This window comes from Phyllostomus discolor, chromosome 2 (genome assembly GCF_004126475.2).
Source record: "Phyllostomus discolor isolate MPI-MPIP mPhyDis1 chromosome 2, mPhyDis1.pri.v3, whole genome shotgun sequence".
Lineage (NCBI taxonomy): Eukaryota > Metazoa > Chordata > Mammalia > Chiroptera > Phyllostomidae > Phyllostomus > Phyllostomus discolor.
Genome location: NC_040904.2, coordinates 59,285,431 through 59,307,313, shown reverse-complemented (window position 1 = coordinate 59,307,313; position 21,883 = coordinate 59,285,431). Strand labels below are relative to the sequence as shown.

General features: G+C 36.9%; 1 protein-coding gene and 1 pseudogene across 3 annotated transcripts in view; one reads left to right on the top strand and one right to left on the bottom strand.

The window, feature by feature from the left end:
• LOC114491111 (ceruloplasmin) overlaps positions 1-21,883 on the top strand; it is an 80,501-nt gene that overhangs the window by 16,089 nt on the left and 42,529 nt on the right. For all 3 annotated transcript variants that reach the window (XR_004901339.1, XM_028505280.2, XM_028505282.2), the window contains exons 3-9: positions 1,456-1,668; positions 2,446-2,619; positions 4,439-4,693; positions 5,787-5,958; positions 16,216-16,355; positions 17,534-17,686; positions 19,174-19,388. Coding sequence is in view for 2 of the 3 variants with exons in the window: in XM_028505280.2 (XP_028361081.1) it covers positions 1,456-1,668; positions 2,446-2,619; positions 4,439-4,693; positions 5,787-5,958; positions 16,216-16,355; positions 17,534-17,686; positions 19,174-19,388 (1,322 nt within the window). In the remaining variant the exon portion in view is untranslated. The remainder of the gene's footprint in view (positions 1-1,455; positions 1,669-2,445; positions 2,620-4,438; positions 4,694-5,786; positions 5,959-16,215; positions 16,356-17,533; positions 17,687-19,173; positions 19,389-21,883) is intronic.
• LOC114490661 lies at positions 20,860-21,589 on the bottom strand (annotated as a pseudogene).

The following is a 21,883-nucleotide window of genomic DNA, read 5'->3' as shown; positions in this document are numbered from 1 at the left end:
GAGGCACAATTAACCAAAAGGTTATTTGAATGTAGGACTGTTATGTCATCCTTAATACTCAATGATGATAACGATGATGAAAAAAGTTGGTGCTTGGCTGTAGTTAAGAGCAAGGACTTCAAAATTCATAGACCAAGGTTTAAGGGCAATGTTGCCTTGTACTGGCTGAATGACCTTGGGCAAGTTACTTCAGTTTCTGTGCTTCAGTTTCTTCATGTATAAAATAGAGACAAAGGTAGTACATAGAAATATCTCAATAAATGTCAGCTCTGATCATAAGCAAAAATGCCAAGGCCTATATACACTCTATTGAAATTATAAGGATCAAGTCTGAAAATTAAGATAAAATTAGACTTGATTAATTACTATTCTTTTTAAAAACAGAGTTATTGTTTTAGAAGGTGAATGTTTTTTTTTTTTTTTTTTTTTTTTTTTTTTTTAAAGATTTTATTTATTTATTTTTAGAGAGGGAAGGGAAGGGAGAGAGAGAGAGAGAGAGAGAGAGAGAGAGAGAGGGAGAGAAACATCAGTGTGCGGTTGCTGGGGGCCGTGGCCTGCAACCCAAGCATGTGCCCTGACTGGGAATCGAACCTGCGACACTTTGGTTCGCAGCCCGAGCTCAATCCACTGAGCTACGCCAGCCAGGGCTTGAAGGTGAATGTTTTAATCACACATTTTATATTCTTTTTATGAACTCAACAATTACATTCATAGCATAGAGGCATATGACTACCATCTTATTTCTTTTTTACAATTTTATGGTATATTAGTTTATTAATCATTTTTAAGGTATGATACTTGTGTTTGTGTTAAAAGAAAAAAGAGTTCTTATCTTTTAGAGATACATACTTGAGTGTTTATGAATAAATGATGTGATGTCTGGGATTTGCTTTAAAATAATTAGATGGTGATGGAGGCGAGAGTGGATGGGGGTATAGATGAAACAAGATTGGCCTTGAGTTGATCATTGTTAAACCTGGGTTGATAGGAACATGGCAGTCCAACATATTATTCTCTTAACTTTTGAATATGTTTGGATATTTACAAAATTAAAAGCAAAACAATAAAAAATTCCATGGTTACTTCACAGGCAAAAATCTGATATTATATAAAAAGTTTCAAATTATAGGAGAGGATAGCCATTTTGTTCATGCTTCCATACCATGGCTCTAAGGCAAGAGTGGTTCTTCAAATTACAAACCAAAAGTCACTATGCTCCTGATATTTCTATTACTGCTCCCTGAACACTTAGTTGACATGAAAAATAATGATAACATTTTCTGTCAAGTTACAAACCCTCTAGCCTCTGTGTTCAAATAGGATATCACTGCATCCCCCAAGGGGACATGTAATAGATGTTGAATAAGTGTTTGTTGAATAAATTAGTAAATATCTATTATTTCTTTTAAATTCAAACACATTCAATTTGCAATTTCATTGCATGTTGCTTCCTAGGGGCCATCTACCCTGATAACACCACGGATTTTCATAAAGCAGATGACAAAGTAAATCCAGGTGAGCAGTATAAATACGTGCTGTATGCTACTCAAGAACAAAGTCCTGCTGACGAAGATGGCAATTGTGTGACCAGAATTTACCACTCTCACATTGATGCTCCAAGAGATATTGCCTCAGGACTCATCGGACCTTTAATATTCTGTAAAAAAGGTACATTGTCTCATTATTGCTCAAAATATACAAGTATGACCAAAAGACAAGAGACAGAGAGGGCAGTTTGTTTTTTAAGTATAAGTCAAGTCTTCCGTGTTATGATTTGGCAGGTAAGGTGGAGAGGAAGTGAGTCTAGAAAAAAGGAAGGAAGGGAAGAGCAGGGCAGCATAGGAGAAGAAGGGATAAATGGAACAAATATTCATACATATGGCTGAGCTACAGGAAATATGCTCTCCTCGGGGAGAGGTTTGCTGTATCTAAATTCACAGTGGAGTTGAAAACATGTATACTTTACCCAAACGTGATTCCCTTAGTGACACTCCATGGTGACAGGTCTGTGGTTATTTGCTTTGTGTTGGTAAATACAATATTATATTATCTATTTCTAATATCATAAAAAAGACAACATAGATCAAGATCTTGAAATCTAATTCTTGCTTGAACAATCATTAGTTACCTTCAAAGACTTGTCTCGGCTTGTGGCTGAAGGCACTAGAAGATGTATACACAACTTTGAATTCCAACCTTCACATTTTCCCAAAAGCATTTAATAGTTATGTGGTTACTGAACATCCAAATATATTAGTGTCTGCTAAGTCCATAACACTGAACATAAAACTTCCAAAATGTTTCCAATTCTGTAAAATGGAAGTGACTAGTCTAAATTTGTGGTTTATTAGGAAGATAAGTAATAAAAAGTTTTAAAATTATAAATTACATGTTTAAATACATGGTAAAGATAAAGTTCTACTGAAATAACAATTTTCACTTTAGATTCTTTGGATAATGAAAAAGAAAAAAATATTGACCAAGAATTTGTAGTGATGTTTTCTGTGGTGGATGAAAATCTCAGCTGGTACCTAAACGACAACATTCAAACCTACTGCTCCGAACCAGAGAAAGTTGACGCAGACAATGAAGACTTCCAGGAGAGTAACAGAATGCATTGTAAGATTGCCAAAGATATGTCACCTTTATCATATTTTTCTTGATCCATTAATTCTGCTGGTTTATTACATCATATGAATAAATTGTTTCTGGTCTGTGGCTCTGATAACAAAACATATTGAACATGCAACTTGATACTCAGCTAAACAGGTCAATTTGAAACTTTAAAACAGGTAAGGCCAGATTCACCAAATTGTTCTCTAAAATAGGGATAAAAATAATCACTTAGAGATTGATGCATATGTATGTTATATTTCTATATTTATCTTCCAAACTCATTCTAAAAATTATTTGAGATAGCCTAAAATTATTAAACTAAGTGCTTAAAATCATGCTATCATAAAACATCAAACTATTATATACTTAGGAAAATAGTTCTAAAAGGTATTCCCCTACACATTGTCCCTCCTCACTTTGCATCGTTTCTTCTATATTTCCATTCACTTTATTTCTTCTAGAAATGTTTTCTTTTCTGCCTAGGCTCTTATTTTTATTCTCAGAGACAGAATAATGAGCTCAGTGATTTTCTATCATTCAGAATTTGTATAAGTCAAATACCTTAACACTAACTAGACCAATAAGTTTTAATTTCTGTTTGCTTGTTTTTAGTTTCTTCAAAATAACCTTTACTAAGAAACTGAGAATACAAGAATAATTGTACTATCAAAGCTAAAAACTAAACTTATTAAGAAAATACAGATTTTTGTTTCCAACTTTTGCTTATTATGGCTAGAACATCCTCTTTCCTTTTGTTAACAAAAATAGATGTTAGAAAAAGACATTCAAAATTCTAGTCTGGATAGGGCTGGTTTGGTATCTTGGTTGCACTGGGTACTTTCACAGTGCCTCCCAGAACCAATTTCCACCTTATCTCCAGGACCACTCAGTTTTAACAGTGACCCTGTTTCTTTTTTTCTCAAGCCATTCTGCTTCTAAACTTTTAGGTTTTTGTGGCTCTGTTCACTGGTCCCCTGTATTTCTTCTTTCCTTCTCCATATGTCTTCTTTTTTTTTTAAGCTTTCAACAGAACATTCTTTATTTTTTATTGTTGTTTAAGTACAGGTGTCTCCATTTCCCCTATCACTCTCTTCCACCCCACCCACTGTCACCTCCCACCCACCTTTGGCTTTGTCCATTGGTCCCTTATACAAGTTCCTTGATGACCCTTCCTGTTTTTACCCCAGTTATCCCCTCCTCCCTCCCCTCTGGCTACTGTCAGTCTGTTCTTTATTTCAATATCTCTGGTTATATTTTGCTTGCTTGTTTGTTTTGTTGATTAGGTTCCACTTAAGGTGAGATCATATATTTGTCTTCTAATTCTGCCTTCCAATCTTTTTTTAAAAAAAGCCCTTTCTTTTTTTCTTATTAAAAAATCAATTTATTTTTACTATAGAAAACTGGAAAAATTTTGATAAACAAGAAGAAATCATCCATACTACCACCATCAACCTAATTAATGATCAATTACTAAATAACCATCTGTCTTTTTTGTATTCACTACTTGTGTGTGTTTTGTATATATGTACACATCTGTATTAACAAATATGGTTTGTAACAAAAACAGTAAATAGGCTTTATCTTCAGTGTCCTGTTCATCTGCTAGTACTGTGTTGAAAAGAATCCTGAAGCTGAATTCAGGTCCAAAATTAAAGAGTGCTGTGATGGATTAGTAATGACTGATGTGGGTATGAGAGAGGGGAGAATAGTAGTATATGTGCCAGGTGTTTTCAATCCCAAATTGATTTATTTCTGCAGCAGTAACTATCATTATCCCAGGCAACAATGTCTATCAGTCACAATCTCTGCTCTTGACTCACAGCTGTGAATGGATATGCTTTTGGAAGTCTCCCAGGACTGTCCATGTGTGCAGAGGACAGAGTGAAATGGTATCTTTTTGGCATGGGTAATGAAATTGATGTGCATGCAGCTTTCTTCCACGGCCAAACATTGACTTACAAGAACTACCGTGTGGATACAATCAATCTCTTTCCTGCTACCCTTTCTGAGGCTTTCATGGTGGCCCAGAACCCTGGAGAATGGATTCTTAGCTGTCAGAATCTAAACCATCTGAAAGGTAGGACGTCTTTACCTGAAATTAGCTGTCAGCTAAAAAAAAAAGAGTCCTGCCTCAGTTATATTACTAATGTGATAATCGTTAGGAATCAGAAACTAAAAGCTAAATATATTGGGAATGATATGAACTTTGAACAGGTAATTTAAATTTATCCCTATGATGGTATGCACCATAATATAATTTAAAAGACTGAAAGACTGAAATATTTATAAACTAATGAAATCTGGAAAATATATTAATTTTTGGAAAAGAACAATTGGCCATAAAAGTATACTACTGCCCTTAAAGTATAATACTGTGTACAGTTTCTCAGCTTTGTAAAATTTACACCATATTGTGAACACTGTAATATTTGTATATTGTGCTGAAAATTAGTCTGTTTTTTTAACTTGGTTCTATCAAATATAGCCAACTTTTTTTTCATTCTTTCTTTGTATTTTTTTATTGTTGTCCAAACCAACTTTGTTTTTTATTTGAGTCAGCTATTCCTTGATTTAACTTGATGAATCCCTTCTTTGTCTCTTTCATATAATGTAATAAAACTTTCCTAGTTTTTGAAAAACATTTGTTTGTAATACTGGTCTCCTGAAGAAATTAAAGCTTAATCTGGATCTTTGGATATGTTGCTTTGACCTTCAAACATAATCTCACTTCTCACATGTGACCTTGGCAGCAGAAGGCCTGGCACAGCACATGCCCGACCATTTCCTGTGAGAGAACAATAACTACAGATGTCCATTCCATTCCTCCTCCTCTACCCCACACTACCTTTTAAAACACGGCAAAGCCTTTCTTCTTCACTTATTTATTAAAGTCTTTTTTTCTCATCAAAAGACCTCCCATGTAAAAGCCCACAGAAAATCATACCACATTTTTGAAAACATCACTCATTAATATCTTTTCTGTATGTTATATAGAGAAGTTTTAAAAAAACTGCTTGAATTTTCCATCAGTAGTAATTTATTTATAACTGTTTCCCCTAATTTATAATAACTGTTTCTGGCTATCTATTTTTTCAGTTTCCATCTGTCATTTACAAGGCAATAGGAGAAACATTGGCTCTATAATACATCTGTTCCTTTGTGGTTTTCAGCTGGTTTGCAGGCCTTTTTCCTGGTACAAGACTGTAAGAAGCCTTCTTCAGAGGACAATAGCCATAGGAAACACATTAGACGCTACTACATTGCTGCTGAAGAAATCATCTGGAATTATGCACCCTCTGGTATAGACACCTTCACCCAAGAAAACTTAACATCACCTGGAAGGTAAATCAGAAAAAAGACTATTTTTTGAAAAATATGCCTCCCCTAAAATATGGTAAAATGTCCACTCATATACTAAAATTTTAATTGGTACCTGAAATTAAGGAACTTGACAACTCGATTTTTTAAGTATATTTTATTGATTATGCTATTACAGTTGTCCCATTCTCTTCTTCTCCCCTTTACTTCCCTCTGCACACTACCCATATTCCCTCCAGCATTCCCCCACTCCGTTCATGTCCATGGATCGTACATATATGTTCTTTGGCTGCTACATTTTCTGCACTATTCTTAACCTCCTCCTGTCTATTTCGTAGCTACTAATTATGTTTTTTATTCCCTGTACCTTTTCCCCATTCTCCACACTCCCTCTCACTGCTGATAACCCTCCAAATGATCTCCATTTCGGAGATTCTGTTCCTGTTCTGGTTGTTTGTTTAGTTTATTTTGTTTTGTATTTTTTAGGTTCAGTTGCTGATAGTTGTGAGTTTGTTGTCACTTTACTGTTCATAGTTTTTTATCTTCTTCTTTTTCTTAGATAAGTCCCTTTAACATTTCATGTAATATGGACTTGGTGATGAAGAACTCCTTTAACCTGACCTTATCTTGGAAGCACTTTATCTGCCCTTCCATTTTAAATGATAGCTTTGCTGGATAGAATAATCTTGGATGTAAGTCCTTGCCTTTCATGACTTGGAATACTTCTTTCCAGCCCCTTCTTGCCTGCAAGATTTCTTTTGAGAAATCAGCTGATAGTCCTATGGGAATTCCTTTGTAGGTAACTCTCTTCTCTTGTTGCTTTTAAGATTCTCTCCTTATCTTTAATCTTGGGTAATTTAATTATTATGTGTCTTTGCATGTTCTTCTTTGGGTCCTACATTTTTGGGATTCTCTGAGCTTCCTGGACTTGTATGTCTATTTCCTTTGCCAGATTGGGGGAGTTTTCTTTCATTATTTTTTCAAATAAGTTTCAATTTCTCACTCTTCCTCTTCTCCTTCTGGCACCCCTATGATTCACTTATTGGAAAATTTAAAGTTGTTCCAGAGGTTCCTAAGCCTCTCCTCATTTTTTTGAATTCTTGTTTCTTCATTCTGTTCTAACTGGATGTTTCTTTCTTTCTTTTATTCCAAATCATTGACCTGAATCCCAGTTTCCTTCCTTTCACTGTTGGTCCCCTGAATATTATTTCTCTTTGTATAGCCTTCACTTCTTCCTTTACTTTGTGACCATACTCAATCATTTCTGTGAACATCCTGGTTACCAGTGTTTTGAACTCTACATCTGATAGGTTGATTATCTCCTTGTTGCTTAGTTGTTTTTCTGGAGTTTTGATCTGTTCTTTCATTTGGGCCATATTTCTTCTGCTTAGCACACCTTTTATGTTGTAAGGGGCAGAACCCTAGGTATTTGCCAGGGCAAGGCAACCCACTTTGGTGCATTGTGGTGTTATATGTGGGTAGGTGGTCAGAGAGGGAACAATGCTAGCTACTTGGCTCTCACCCCAGTTTCAAGAGACTAGCAATTTCTCCTGCCATCACAACCCCCACAAGTTTGTAAAACTAGAGGTTCTGAGGCCTTATCTTGCCCACAGTGGAAACCTGGGTTGTGTGGTCTGTCTCACTCTCCCATTGGTGCCTCCCAGTTTATCTGCATGCAAATGTGGGACTGCCTAGTCTGCCAGCTGCCACCTTGCTGCGTGTCCTCTCTTCCCTGGCTGCCCGTCTCCACCCCTCCTGCCAGCCTGCATAAATGTTTCTTCTTTAACTCCTTAGAGTCAGACTTCCATTCAGTTCAATTGTCTGGTTGTTTTTGTTTTTAAATTGGTTGTTTCATTCTTTGGTTGTACAAGGAGGCAAAGTGTATTTACCTATGCCTTTATCTTGGTTCCTGTGTCTGCTCAATATTTATTAAGGTATTTGGGATGAGTCCAAGTTTGAGAACTCTGACCTTTGAGTCTTTTGAGTTCATGAAAAAAGATGAGTTTAAAAGTTATCAAATGCTTAACAAAATCCTAAAAAAAACACTGAACACCATTAGACAGATCAATTCATTTGCTTTCCTTTCTGGAAAAAACAGGCTTGTGCAATCCAGCAGCATTAAATACATCCACAAGGTTGTGCAATCAACACTATTCATTTCCAGAAATTTCCCATTATTTGAAATAAAAACTCTATACCCAGTAAACAATAACTCCCCAACCCCTAATATTGGGTTGGCCAAAAATATGTATTTTTTTTCTGTAAAATAAAAGGCACATTTTTTCATTTTCACCAATAACTATATTGATCTGAATATTTTGAGTATGACAGCTATCTCCCAAGTGGTAAAAGATTGATTGTTCTCAGTTAATGTCTTGATCTGATTGCTGTCAACTTTAACTGGTCTAGGCAACCATGAAGCATCACCTAGTGAGAAACTTCCTGCATGAAACTTCACAAACCTCTTTTGACACATTTGATCAGTTGCAGGACCTTCTCTATACACTGCATAAATCTTTTTTGTGTTTCAGTTGCATTTTTACCTTTCTTAAAATAATAAACCATAATATGCCACAAATGTTGGATATCTTCTTCTGTCTTCAATATCAAAATGACTACAAAAATTCACTAATTTAGATGTTCTTTAAATGAGTGCTCAAATGACAGCCATCACAATACAATGTAACAAAATAGTTTCAAATTAAGTTAAATAAAACTAAGTGCTACTGGAGCCATCTTACAGAAAAAAAAACAACTTTTTGCCAACCCAATAGCTTCTATTCTACTTTTTGTCTGTATAAATTTGCCTATCTTAGGCACCTCATACAAGTGAAATCAAACAATATTTGTCCTTTTTCACCTCACTTATTTCACTCAGCATAATTTTTATAAGGCTCATCCATGTTTTAGCATGTATCAGAACTTCATCCCTCTTTAAGGTCGAATAATATTCCATTGTATACGTATACTACATTGTATTTATTCATCCATTTACAAACAGTTGGGTTGTTTGTCGTACCTTTTGGCTATTATGAATAATGTTGTTAGGAACATTATAATACAAGTATCTTTTCAGGTTCCTGCTTTCAGTTCTTTTGGTTATATGTCTGAAAGTGAAGTTGCCAATCATACATAACACTTTATTTTTTTATTTTTTGAGGAACTGCCATACTGTTTTCCACAACATCTGCAACATTTCACATTTCCACTAGCAATATACAAGCGTTCAAATTACTCTGCATCCTTGCCAACACTTGTTTTCTGTGTCTTGTTTTGTTGTAATTAGCTATCCTAATGGGTGTAAAGTGGTATCTCATGGTGGGTTTGATTTTCATTTTCTTATGATTAGTGATGTTAAACATCTTTTCATATGCTTCTTGGCCATATTGAGAAATCTCTGTTCAAGTCATTTGTTCATTTATTTAATTGGGTTGTTTTGTTGTTGTTGTCAAATTATTGGAGTTCTTTAAATATTTTTCATTGTTCCCTTTATCATTATGCAATGTCCATTGTCTCTTACTGTATGTAGCCTTTGTTTTAAAGTTTATTTTGTCAGATATAAGTATTGCTACCTCAGCTTTTTTTCCTTTCCATTTACATGAAATATCTTCTTCCATCCTTTATTTTTAGTCTGTGTGCATCTTTCATTCTGAGGCGGGTCACTTGGAGACAGCATACTGTTTCTTGCCATGTATAATGTGCACTTTTTGCCCAAAAATTTGAAGGAAAAATAAGGATGTGCATTATACATGGGTATAATGATTACATACCATAGGTATAATAATGGGCATAATAATCCCATGTATAATGTGAAGAACAATGTGGATGTGCATTGTACATGACAAAATATGGTACATATGGGTCTTGTCTCTTATCCATTAAGCTGTCTATGTCTTTTGATGGGAGCACTTAAGCAATTTATATTTAAAGTGATTATTGATAAATATGTATCCATTGCCATTTTATTTTTAAACTATTTTCCTATGTTTCTTTTTCTTTTGCTTCTTCTTCTCCTTCTTCTTTTCTAAAAGCAATCCCTTCAACAGTTGTTAGAATACTGTTTTGGTGGGAACAAACTTTTATAGCTTTTTCTTGTCCAGGAAGCTCTTTATTTCTCCTTGAATGTTAAATGATAGTCTTGCTGGGTAAAGTAGCCTTAGTTATAGGTTCTCGCTTTTCATTACCTTGAATATTTCATGCCAATCCCCTTTGGCCTGAGATGTTTCTATTGAGAAATCAGGTGACAGCCTAATGGGAGCTTCCTTGTAGGTAACTAACTGCTTATCTCCTGTCACTTTTAAGATTCTCTCATTGTCGTTAAGCTTTGCCATTTCAGGTATGATGCGTCTTGGTATGGGCCGTTTTGGAATCTCTGCACTTCCTGGAAGCGTGTGTCTTTTCCCTTCACCTGGTTAAGGAAGTTTTGGGTCATTATTTCTTCAAATAGTTTCTCAACCTCTTGCTCACTCTCTTCTCCTTCCAGTAGACCCATGATGAAGATGTTGTTACGCTTCATGTTGTTCCAAAGATTTCTGAAACTCACTTTTTAAAATTCTTTTTTCTTTTTGCTGCTCTGTTTGGGTGTTTTTTTTTTTCCTACCTTGTCTTCCAAATCACTGTTCAATTCTCTGCTTCATCTAACCTACTGTTTATTTCTTCCAGTGTATTACTTATTTCAAGTATTTCATTCTTAATTTCTTACTGGTTCTTTTTTTATGTCTCTTTATGTCTCTTTATGCTTTTGAGCATCCTTACCATCATTACTTTGAACTCTATGTCTGATAAATTGATCGCCTCCTTTCATTTAGTTTTTTCCTGAAGAATTCCCTTGTTCTTTCACTTGGGGCCTATTTCTTTGTCTTCCCATTTGGGCTGTCTCTTTGTGTTTGTTTCTACGTATTATGTTGATATAAAAAAACTCTAGTGTGGTCCTGTTCAGACGCTGCCTGTGACTGGCCCTGGGCAACATGTTTGGAACTGTCAGCAAGCCACAGTATGTGCCTCCCTCTGCTGGACCTGGGTGCATGTGGAAAGAGAAACAAGCTGTGCACCAAGACCAGCTTTTACGAGCACTGGACCTAGGGGAGGGTCAGCTTAAGTTTCAAAGCTTCCAAAGATCCACCTTCACCTGCAGGCTTTCTATTAGGCTTAATCAATAAAAGTGCCTCCAGCTGTACTCCTCAGCAGACTGACTTAAGCTTCACAAGGTAGGGAAAGTGGGATTCCTGCAAGGGGGGGCGGGTGTTATTGCTTCGCCCCAGGTTGTTGCTACTTGGAGTAGAGTACTCTGCCCAAGAAAGATGGCTTCTTCAGTATGGGGAATGACTGAGCACAGGGATCCTGGCAGCTTATCCTTCAGCTCTCTCACCAACACCATCAATCTTAAATTTTCCTCATGTGGCTCTAGTCTGCTCTGCCCTCCCTCTGCAGGAGCCCAGGGTAAGTGGCTACAAGTGAAATTTTGTGTGTCGGCCCTTGAGTAGGCTCTCTGCATCTCTAGCCATCTCTGTCTGAAGGACAGAAACCCCTCTGCTTTCACAGCCACATGTTATTTGGGTTCCTTTCCCAGTTCTGGTGCTTTAGGCTGGGGAGCCCGGCTTGGTGTTTAGACCCCACACTTCTTAGGGGAACCCCACCAGCTGCTGAAATATCTCTCCAGAACTTCAGCTGCCATCTGTGGAAGCCCAGGCAGCCCCCTCACAACTCTATGCTTCCTGCCAGTCTCACTGTGGTGATATGATTTCTTCTGTAAGTCCTTGGTTAAAAAGGCTTCTCTCCACCTAGTGTTCAGTTATTTATTCAGAATGGTTTCTCTATAATTTTGTTGTATTTCCAGTTTTGTCCTTGGAAGAGGTTAGTGTAGCTTCCATCTACTCTGCCACCTTCTTGGATCATCAGATATTTTAGATATTAACCCTTTATCAGATATATGCTTTGTAAATATTTTCTCCTATCTGTAGGTTTTCTTGTCACTCTCTTGATCATGTATATCCATTAATTGACAAAAGCTACTCTTTGTACATGTGTGATGTTTTCCACAACCTCTGAGCCATTCTTCCAGCTCCCATCTTTTTTTTCTACTGTAATCCATTGTGAAGTTTCAAAATATCAATGAGATCCTGACACCTCCCTGCTTCAAGTTTCTGCTTAAATATCACCTCTTCAGAGAAGCTTTGTTTGCCATTCAACTACTTAGATTAGGTAATTTACTGAACAACACACAAGTCAATAGTTGGGCTGGCTCAACCCAGGTCTGTGATTCCTGAAGCAGAGATTTAAGGCCCAGGCTACATGGATATCCAGATGCACTAACTCTGAAAACTGCATTTCTAGCCCAAAATGCTCTTTGCATTTCAAACTGCTTAATTGACAACCCACTAGGTTGAAGCTTTTTCAGATCAGTACATCCAAACCTGAATCCATTATCTTCCTCACAATTCTTTATTGCCTTCTGTCCTTGAATAAATCATCATCCATCTATCAAGCTACAAGCCTGAGCACCATCTTTGACTCCCTCTCTCTTTCACCAATCCCGTGTTCTCTCATCACATACATTATATCCTAAATATCCCTGAGAGCTGTCTATTTCTCTCCCAAAACCTCTGATGTCATCACTACCTCTCACTGAGTTTTTGAACCTGCCTCCTGATTTGTCTCCCTACTGCAGTCTAGCATTTGGTAACACATTTTCCAAGTAGCAGCCCAAGGAATCCCACTAAACATGAATTCTAAATGCTTACATCTTTCAAAGCTTTCCCACTGCCCTGGAATAGAATACTGAAAGCCTTAATTCATTCTTCCTGTTCACTCCTCATTCTCTGTTCCTGCCCTGCCCTGCATGCTGTACTGCTGTCATACTGTGTGCTGCCCTACAAGCTGTTTCTTATTTGTCAATACCTGACCCATTCTCCCACTACACACACTTCACCTTTTTAATTCTACTTCTCTTGTAGATGGTTTTAAAAAATCACTTCCTCTGGAAAGCCTTTGAGAGCCTCTTTCCAGAACTTTCCCCAACTCCAGGAGAAATGTTCCATAATATATTGTGCTAATTACATATTATCATATTGATTGGTTCAGTCTGTCTTCTCTGACAGGTGTCAGGTTAATGTGCACAGAGTTGGGTCCTGCTTGCTTATGGTTATGTCATCAGCACATCACAGAATTCCTGGCAAACAGCAGGTGTTTAATACATTTGTCCAATGAAAGAAAAGATGAATGGGTGGCTTTGTGAAGTTAAATGTCTTTCTAAGATTGAATTTCTTCATTTGTAAAATAAGAAGACTATTACAAACTTTGTTGCATTCCCATATAAGCACCTGGTTGGTGCTGACATGCAATAAGCAGTAGCTACTGTATTTTAAAACATTCCATAATTTGTTTAAAGATTCAGTTTTTAAAAAATATTTTACTTATTTATTTTCAGAGAGAGGGGAATGGAGGGAGAAATAGAGGGAGAGAAACATCAATGCAAAAATACTTATGGGTTGCCTCTTGCATGCACCCCAACCAAGAACTGAATGTGCAACTCAGGCATTTGCCCTAATCAGGAATCAAACCAGCAGCCCTTCATTTTGTAGGAAGACCCCTAAACTAACTGAGCCAAACCAGTCAGGATGACTCAGTTTTAAAAAAATTTTTTTGTCCTCAACCAAAGACATTTTTTTCATTGCTTTTAGAGAGAGAAGAAATCTGGAGAGAGAGAGAGAGAGAAACATCAATGTAACAGAGGAACATTGATTAGTTGCTTCCCCTTGGCTTCCTGACCAGGAATCAAACCCACAACCTTTCAGTGCACAGGATGCTACTCCAACCAACTGAGTCACACTGGTCAGGGATAAAGATTCAATTTTATTTTTATTTTTTATTTTTAATAATGACAAAATGTATTTCTTTTCTAATATGCTTTATTGATTATAATACTACAGTTACCCCAATTTTTCCTTCTTTGCCTCCCTCTGCCCAGTACCTCCATTCCCTCCAGCAATCCTCCACCCCCTACCCCCCCACCATTAGTTCATGTCCATGGGTCATGCATATAAGTTTTTTGGCTTCACATTCCCTACACTATTCTTAACCTCCCCCTATCTATTTTGTACCTATCAATTTATGTTACTATATCCCTGCACCTTTTCCCCCATTCTCCACCTTTCCCCTCCCTGCTGATGATAATCCTCCAAGTAATCTCCCTATCTATGATTCTGTTCCTGTTCTAGTTGTTTGCGTGGTTTGCTTTTTTAGATTCCATTGTTGATTGTTGTAAATTTGTTATCACTTTAATGTTCATAGTTTTGATCTTCTTTTTCTTAAATAAGTCTCTTTAACATTTCATATAATGATGGCTTAGTAATGATGAATTCTTTTAGCTTTACCTTCTTTGGGAAACACTTTCTTTGCCCTTGCTTCATTTGTACTTTATTTGCCCTATCTAAATGATAGCTTTTCTGGATAGAGTAATCTTGGTTGTAGGTCCTTGCTTTTCATCACTTTTGAGTACTTCCTGACAGTCCCTTCTAGCCTGCAAAGTTTTTTTTTTTTTTGAGAAATCACCTGACAGTCTTAAGGGACCTCCTTTGTAGGCAACTCTCTGCTTTTCTCTTGCTGCTTTTTGGCATTTTAATTTTGATGTATCTTGGTGTGTTCCTCTTTGGGTTCAACTTGTTTTGGACTCTCCGGGCTTCCTGGACTTCTATGTCTATTTCCTCCACCAAATTAGGGATTTTTTTCTTTCACTATTTTTTCAAATAAGTTTTTGGTTTCTTGCTCTTCCCCTTCTCCTCCAAAGTCCCCCTATGATTCAAATGTTGGTACATTTGGAGATATCCCAGAAGCTTCTTATTCTATTCTTTTTTTTCTTTCAATTCTTTTTTTTTTCTTGCTGTTCTGGTTGAATGTTTTTTTCTTCCTTGTATTCCAAATTGTTTATTTGATTCTCAGTTTCATCCCCTCCATTGTTCGGTCCCTATAGATTCTTCACTATTTGGCTTACTGTAACCTTCATTTCTGCCTGGTTCTTTTTTATGTTGTTGCCATACTCATTGAGTTTTTGGAGCATCTTGATCACCAGTATTTTGAACTCTGTATCTGATAGGTTAGTTATCTCCATTTTGTTTCATTCTTTTTCTGGAATTTTGTACTATTCTTTCAATTGGACCATATTTCTTCATCTCCTCAATTTGGCAGCCTCCCTGTGTTTGTTTCTCTCTCTCTCTCTCTGTAACATAGCCTGTTGTAGAAGAGTGGACCTGTAAATTTCATGAAGTGGAACGTTAGGTGATCACCAGGGTGGGCAACCCATTTCCCTGTGTTATTGCTCTGTGTGGGGGAGGGCTCAGAGAGGAAACAATGCTACTGCCTCTTCTGGGGGTTTGCCTGGGAAGACGATGTCTCCCAGCATTTGCTCTTTTTCCATTCTCCTCACTTTCTCCCTGTGTGCCACTTGTGCCCTTCCAGCTGCTGCTCTGGTGCTGAATCCCAGAGTGGGTGGGTCTATATAAGTCCTAAATCCATGTGGGTCCTTTAAGATGAGTGTCCTGATACTCCAGCAGTTTCTTCCATCACCCCAACCCCCACTGGTTTTTATAGCAAGAAATTATGGGGATTTATCTTCCTGGCATTGGAACCCTGGGCTGCTGGGTACCCTGTTTGGGCGCTAGGATCCCTCACTCCTGAAGTATCCCTCCTGATTTTTAACCACCACACATGAATGTGGGACTACCTGTTCCACCACCTCTGTGCCACCAGCTGTGCCATTCCAACAGCTCCACGCCACTTCTGCAGCCCCCGCACCTCTCCACCTCTCTCCGTATCTTATGCCTCCTATCTGCCTGAATGAATATGGCTTCTTTAAATCCTTTGTTGTTAGACTTCCATATGGCTTGATATGCTGATGACTCTAGGTGTGACTTGCTCTGTAGTCTAGATGTAATTTTTCTGTAGTTGTGCTAGGAGACAAAGCATTTTTACCTATGCTTCCATCTTATCTGATTCAAGTAAGGATTCAATTTCAGAATAATTTATTAACCATCAGGAGTTGATATGGGCCTTCTTAATTTTTTTTTTTACCTCACTCGGAAAAATGGAACTTCTTTGCCTTGATTCTCCATTCCTTAATTGAACATCACTCTATGAAGTGGCCTAGTCTGAGTATTTAGTAAATCATGAGTGATAACTTTCTGTAAGCACTGGTTAGGATTTTTCTCTTCAATCAGTATCCTATGTGAATACCTGCTTTCTATTTAATGCTTCAACTCCAGCATTAAACACTTTTCATTTTGGCAGTGCTTCAGAGGTATTTTTTGAACAAGGTCCTACAAGAATTGGAGGCTCTTATAAAAAGCTGGTTTATCGTGAGTACACAGATGCCTCCTTCACAAATCAAAAGGAAAGAGGTCCTGAAGAGGAACATCTTGGCATCTTGGGTGAGTCCATGCAGAACATGAATGACCATTGTGCTCTTCCCCTTACAACCCTGAAAGTAGCTGCTATACAAACCTCAGAGAAAACAGAGACTGCAGGACCTACAGCATGCCTTCTACATAAAAAGTAGGGATGTGGAAGATCAATCATCAGTAACATGCATCAGCTGATTTACTTTTCCACATGCAAGTTACCAATAGTAAATCTTCATCATTAAAAACCATGCTGGCTTCAAATGGTGATTTTCTTTTTCATCAAAGAGGTAAGGGGAATTCTGTGTTTAGGTGAGTTGTTTAAATAGGCAATGAAGCAATTAGCCCCCGCCTTTAGCTAAAGATACATTCCCTTAGAAATAAACTCCAGGCTGCTAATGAGACAGGTTGTGTTGGTCTGAGAGCCTTCGGTAGACTGCCCTCAGGCAGAGCCCAAAGACCTGTCCTTGCTTAGGCACTCAGGCAGAACAGCAGAGTGGGTGCATACAGACTGTCCCCACTCTTCACCTGTTAGCTGTGTGACCTTTGAGAGTACTCAATTTTCTGTGCCTCTCCCCTTTCTATAAAATGGAAATAATGATAATAATAATAATAATAATAATCCCTATCTCTAAAGCTGTTGTAAGGATTAAATGAGTTAATTCACATAAACACTCCAAAAAACATGTAGGAAGCTCTCAATAAATAGCATTTTACATATTACATAAAATACTTATGTACTGAATATCTATGTTTTATTCTATATTTGGTGATAGTAAGAGTTTGGTGATGGAAAATTCACAGCAGTGTTACTCTTCACATCCAAGAAAACTGAATGTACCTCCTTTGGGTAGTCAGAGATTATAGCACCCCTTGACTCTTGTCAAGAATAACACCCATCTAGCCACCAGAAGACTAGGGTGAGGAAAGCTTGGACCCTCTGAACAGTTTCTTGTAGATGAATAAAGCTTGTGAACTGACTTGAATAAAATGATAACAAATTTCATTAACCTGAAGCTGAGTTGAAAAGCCCAGCTCATCTCTTTCTAATCTCATCATGTCAAACTAATAATGAGCTCTTAAAATCCAGTCTTTCTATTTGCCACAGATAAGCATGTTGTTCACAGTGGTTCTTGCCAGAAGACAAGCCAAAGAAAATACTCTGTATGTTACATACCAAAAAGGATAACAATTTTCTTTGTCCCTAGGTCCTGTCATTTGGGCAGAGGTGGGAGACACCATCCAAGTCACCTTCCGTAATAAAGGAGCATATCCCCTCAGCATTGAGCCAGTTGGAATAAGAGTCAATAAGAGCAACGAGGGCACATTCTATGCCTCTCATTACAACCCTGAAAGTAGAAGTAAGTATAGCGCTCTGTAACCAATCAACAATGTTTAATAACCCACGGTGCCACTCACCTCAGTCCCACGAAAACTGAAGGCAGGACTTCTGAGAAAACTGCTCATATACCATCAGGAAGCAAACACACCTCTTCTCCTACCATTTCCAATTGGGTTATGGAATTTTGTCCTGTCTTAATTGGATGATTATTGACAATGCCAGCTGTAACTTACTTGGATTATATCAATTATACATTTCTGGAGTACCATTTGGGTGATTTTTAAATTTTAAAAAGGTTCTTATAATTATAAGAATATTAGGTACTCACTTTAGAATATTTTAAAAATATAAAAAGGTACAGCTCAAAATATTATCCATAGTTCTATATATAACCACTACTATATTTTTATACAATTCCTCTACTCTTTCATTTGTGGATGTAAAATATAATGTATATTTTACATATGGTTGAGGTTGTAGTGTATAAATATACCTATCATTATAATTTTGTACCCACAGTTTGTTTTCTTTTCATTGTAAGTATTTTATGAATGTCATTTTAATGATAAAAAATATTCCATCATATGGATGTATTTGGGTATTTTTATGTCAAGGGTGACCAATAAAGACTAGTAGCTTTACCACCACTTGTGGTGTGACTGAGAGCAAGATATCCTCAGTTTCCTCAAGTGTAAAATTGGGAGATAGCACTATCATCAACAAGTTCTCTTTCAGTTATAAAATTATTTTCAGTTTAGTTTTGTTCAATAGAATAATTCATCGATTACCCCCTATTTGCAGGTGTTGTTCTAGCTGATAGAGGCAATGCTTGCCTTCAAGGTTAAGTTCTGTTTGGGTAAGGGTGGGGGATGTGCACAATATAACACGCAAGGTGCTAGAGACATTCTTAGAGCCATGAGAGGAAAAGAAGGCACTGTTCTTAGTCCATTCAGGCTGCTATAACTAATTACCTCAGACTAGATGGTTCATAAACAAGACATTTGTTTCTTACAATTCTGGTGGTTAGAAGCTGGAGATCAGGGCATGGTTGGGGGAGGGCCCTCTTCTGGATCTCAGGTTTCTTATTATATCCTTACTTGGTGAAAGGGCTAAGCAGCTCTGTGGGGCCTCTTTTATAAGGTCACTAGTCCCCTTCAGTATGGCTCCACTCTTGTGACCTAATCATCTCCCAAAGGCCTCACCTAACACCATCACATTAGGGCATTAGGGTTCCAATATGTGAATTTGGGGGACGTGGTTGCAAACCTTTTGATGGTAGCAAGCACCAGTCTCAGACAGAACTTTAGAGGAGGCTTCCTGGAGGAAATCACACCCAGCAGTGACCTCACACTGGAGCACAAAGAGGGTTTTACTCAAGTAGGATTCCATTCTAACTCATAGGAAGCTCAGAAGTGGGTTATCCTAGACTAAACCCAGTCTCCTTTGTGGCTCAATTTGCCACATTAGAAAGTACTCTTAACCTCAGTGATGTGATCTTTCTCACAGGTGTGCCTCATCCTTCAGCCTCCTATGTGCCACCCAAAGAAACATTCACTTATGAATGGTCTGTCCCCAAAGAAGTGGGACCCACTTACAAGGACCCTGTCTGTCTATCTAAGATGTATTATTCTGCTGTGGATCCCACCAAAGATATATTCACTGGGCTTATTGGGCCATTGAAAATATGCAAGAAAGGAAGTTTACATGCAAATGGGAGACAGGTAAGTCCAATCAGGGAAAATAAAAATGATTTTCAAATCCTTTTGAATTATCATTCTTATAAGGAAAATTCTGAGTTTTGAAGCAGTAAGGATTCTACACATAATGTTTATTATACATTTTTTTCAGATATTATGCAGAGTTTCTCTGACTAACATGATTGTCCCAAGATGAGTTAGAAACAAAATTTTCCTTGGAATCTAAGGTTTTTTATGATCCAATTAGACTTTCACACATACAAAAAAGTTACCTATTAACTGAGGAAAATATTGCTTAAAATATTTTTTAAAACTCAGGAAATGATCCTTTGACCAAGAAATAGAAATAGCTAAGCCCATCATTGTTTTTATATCTAAAATAAAGATTTTATTTTTTATTTAATCTTTGTTGTATTTTTCCCATTACTATTTAGTCCCTTTATAACCCCCTCCCCCCAGCAATCACCATACTGTTGTCTATGTCCATGAGTCCTTTTTCCTCAACCACTCCCCACAACCTTTCCCCCCCACCCACTTAATGTCATCCTGCTCTCCATCTATGAGTCTGTTCCCATTTTCCTTGTTAGTTTAGTTTGTTCATTAGATTCCACATATCAACAAAATGATTCGGTATTGTCTTTCTCTGACTGGCTTATTTCATTTAGCATAATGTGAACCTTTAAAAGATAAGGGATCCTTTAAAAATGCCTTTAATATAATTATCATGTCCTAAAATCATCATTTCTTAATATCATTAAATTTCCAATAAATGTTTACATCTCTCAATTGTCTTTTAATCATTTCAAATTTGTTTGAATGAATACATAAATAATTCACACATTACAATTATTGAGGTTTTTTTTGCTGTTTTTGTTTTTGCAAGTCATTTATCCTACAGATATTTCTTGTGTCTAGAGTTTACTAAGTGCATTCCCATAGTGTCATTTAACATGTTTCTTTCTCTTTCTCTCTATTTCCTATACATCAGTGGCTAGATAGAAGGCATGGTCAGATTCAGGTTAGGATTTTTTGTTTGTTTTTTGTTTTTGGCAATACTACTTCATATGTGGTACTGGGTAGGGTACTTCTATCAGGGAATTACATAGATACTATACAATTTTCTCTCCATGTTATCAGCCACCAATAACCATTTCCTATTAGACTCAAAGTCTAATCAGGCATTGCAGGAATGATTCCATCATTCCTTCTTTGTTGATTAGCTAGTATACCTCTATAAGAGGTATACTAAACAAGAACTTCTGTTAATGGATTACTTGCTTACCCTGAGGCATGTATTACATAAGAAAGGAATGACAAATGCTTAATTCTTTCCCTTTACTTACAAGTTTCCAAATTAATAGTTTTTCTCTAGCATACTTCAAAGGTTTTTAATAATTTTTAAAGTATTACTGTGAAACAGTGTGTTTCAATTCATTGCCATTTTGCTTATTGATGCTACATGTATCCTATTTTTGGCCACTGGAGGGACTTGTTCAGGTAGACTACTTGATTTTTATATGAAGCTTTTTTAATTTCTAGTATAAAAACCTATTTAAATCTCTATTAAACATTTTCTGAACCAGACCTGGTATCAGCCATTTTTCTGTTTCTTCTGGGTAAGAAATCACTTTTAGAACCATAATCTGGGCACTAGAGGGGCTCATTGCTATTGGGTTAATCATTATTTCTAGGCCTTTACAGTGGGCAGAACTGGGGAAAAAATTTTTATTTGAAGTTATTCAAGTTGTATATAAGATTACTTTATTTCTGCATTTTCTCAGTTGTCTCTTCCTTGTGTTCACCTTTTTGTTTTCCTACATGGCAAGATTTGACTTTTTGTTCAAGGGTCTTTCTGCTATCCTTCCTCAGCTTTAGCCTAGTGATAGCCACCTCGCTTGACTGAATGTCCACATGAACAGTTGTCCATTAGCTTTCTCCTGCTGCACTCATTCAGTGTGGATGGCACATTTCTTGCTGTAAACCTGGACTACTTTGCGATTTCCTACCCTTTGTAGTTCCTACCCTTTGTAGTGTCCTTGAAAAACCTGAACTTCATTATCTTATCGGATGGGCAAGGGTCAAACACTGCACAGTCTCAGCTCTTTGGAAAAAGGAGAATACATAATCTTCTTGGGAATGTGGGAAGGTGCATCAAAATGCCTTCTACAGTTCTCGCTCCAGTTTGAAGTCACAAAGGGATTAAACTTTATTTTGATCAGCTGGCATTTTTACGATGGCCACAATAGGGAACAGCTGGAAAAAAACTTTTAAGATAAAAATTCATCATGAGTTTTTAGCAATACTTTATATCCAATTTAGATCTATGAATTTTTTCCTTGTTTTTTTTTAACTTAATTGATCTTATATCTGTATCTCCCTTTAACTGAGATCTAAGAAAAATCTTAGTTCTCAACAATGTCAACAAAAATATTCACTCAATTCATTCCACAATATACACATGACTATTTCATAATCACAAAAACAACACTGCAGCCAACAATATAATTACTGAAAATAGT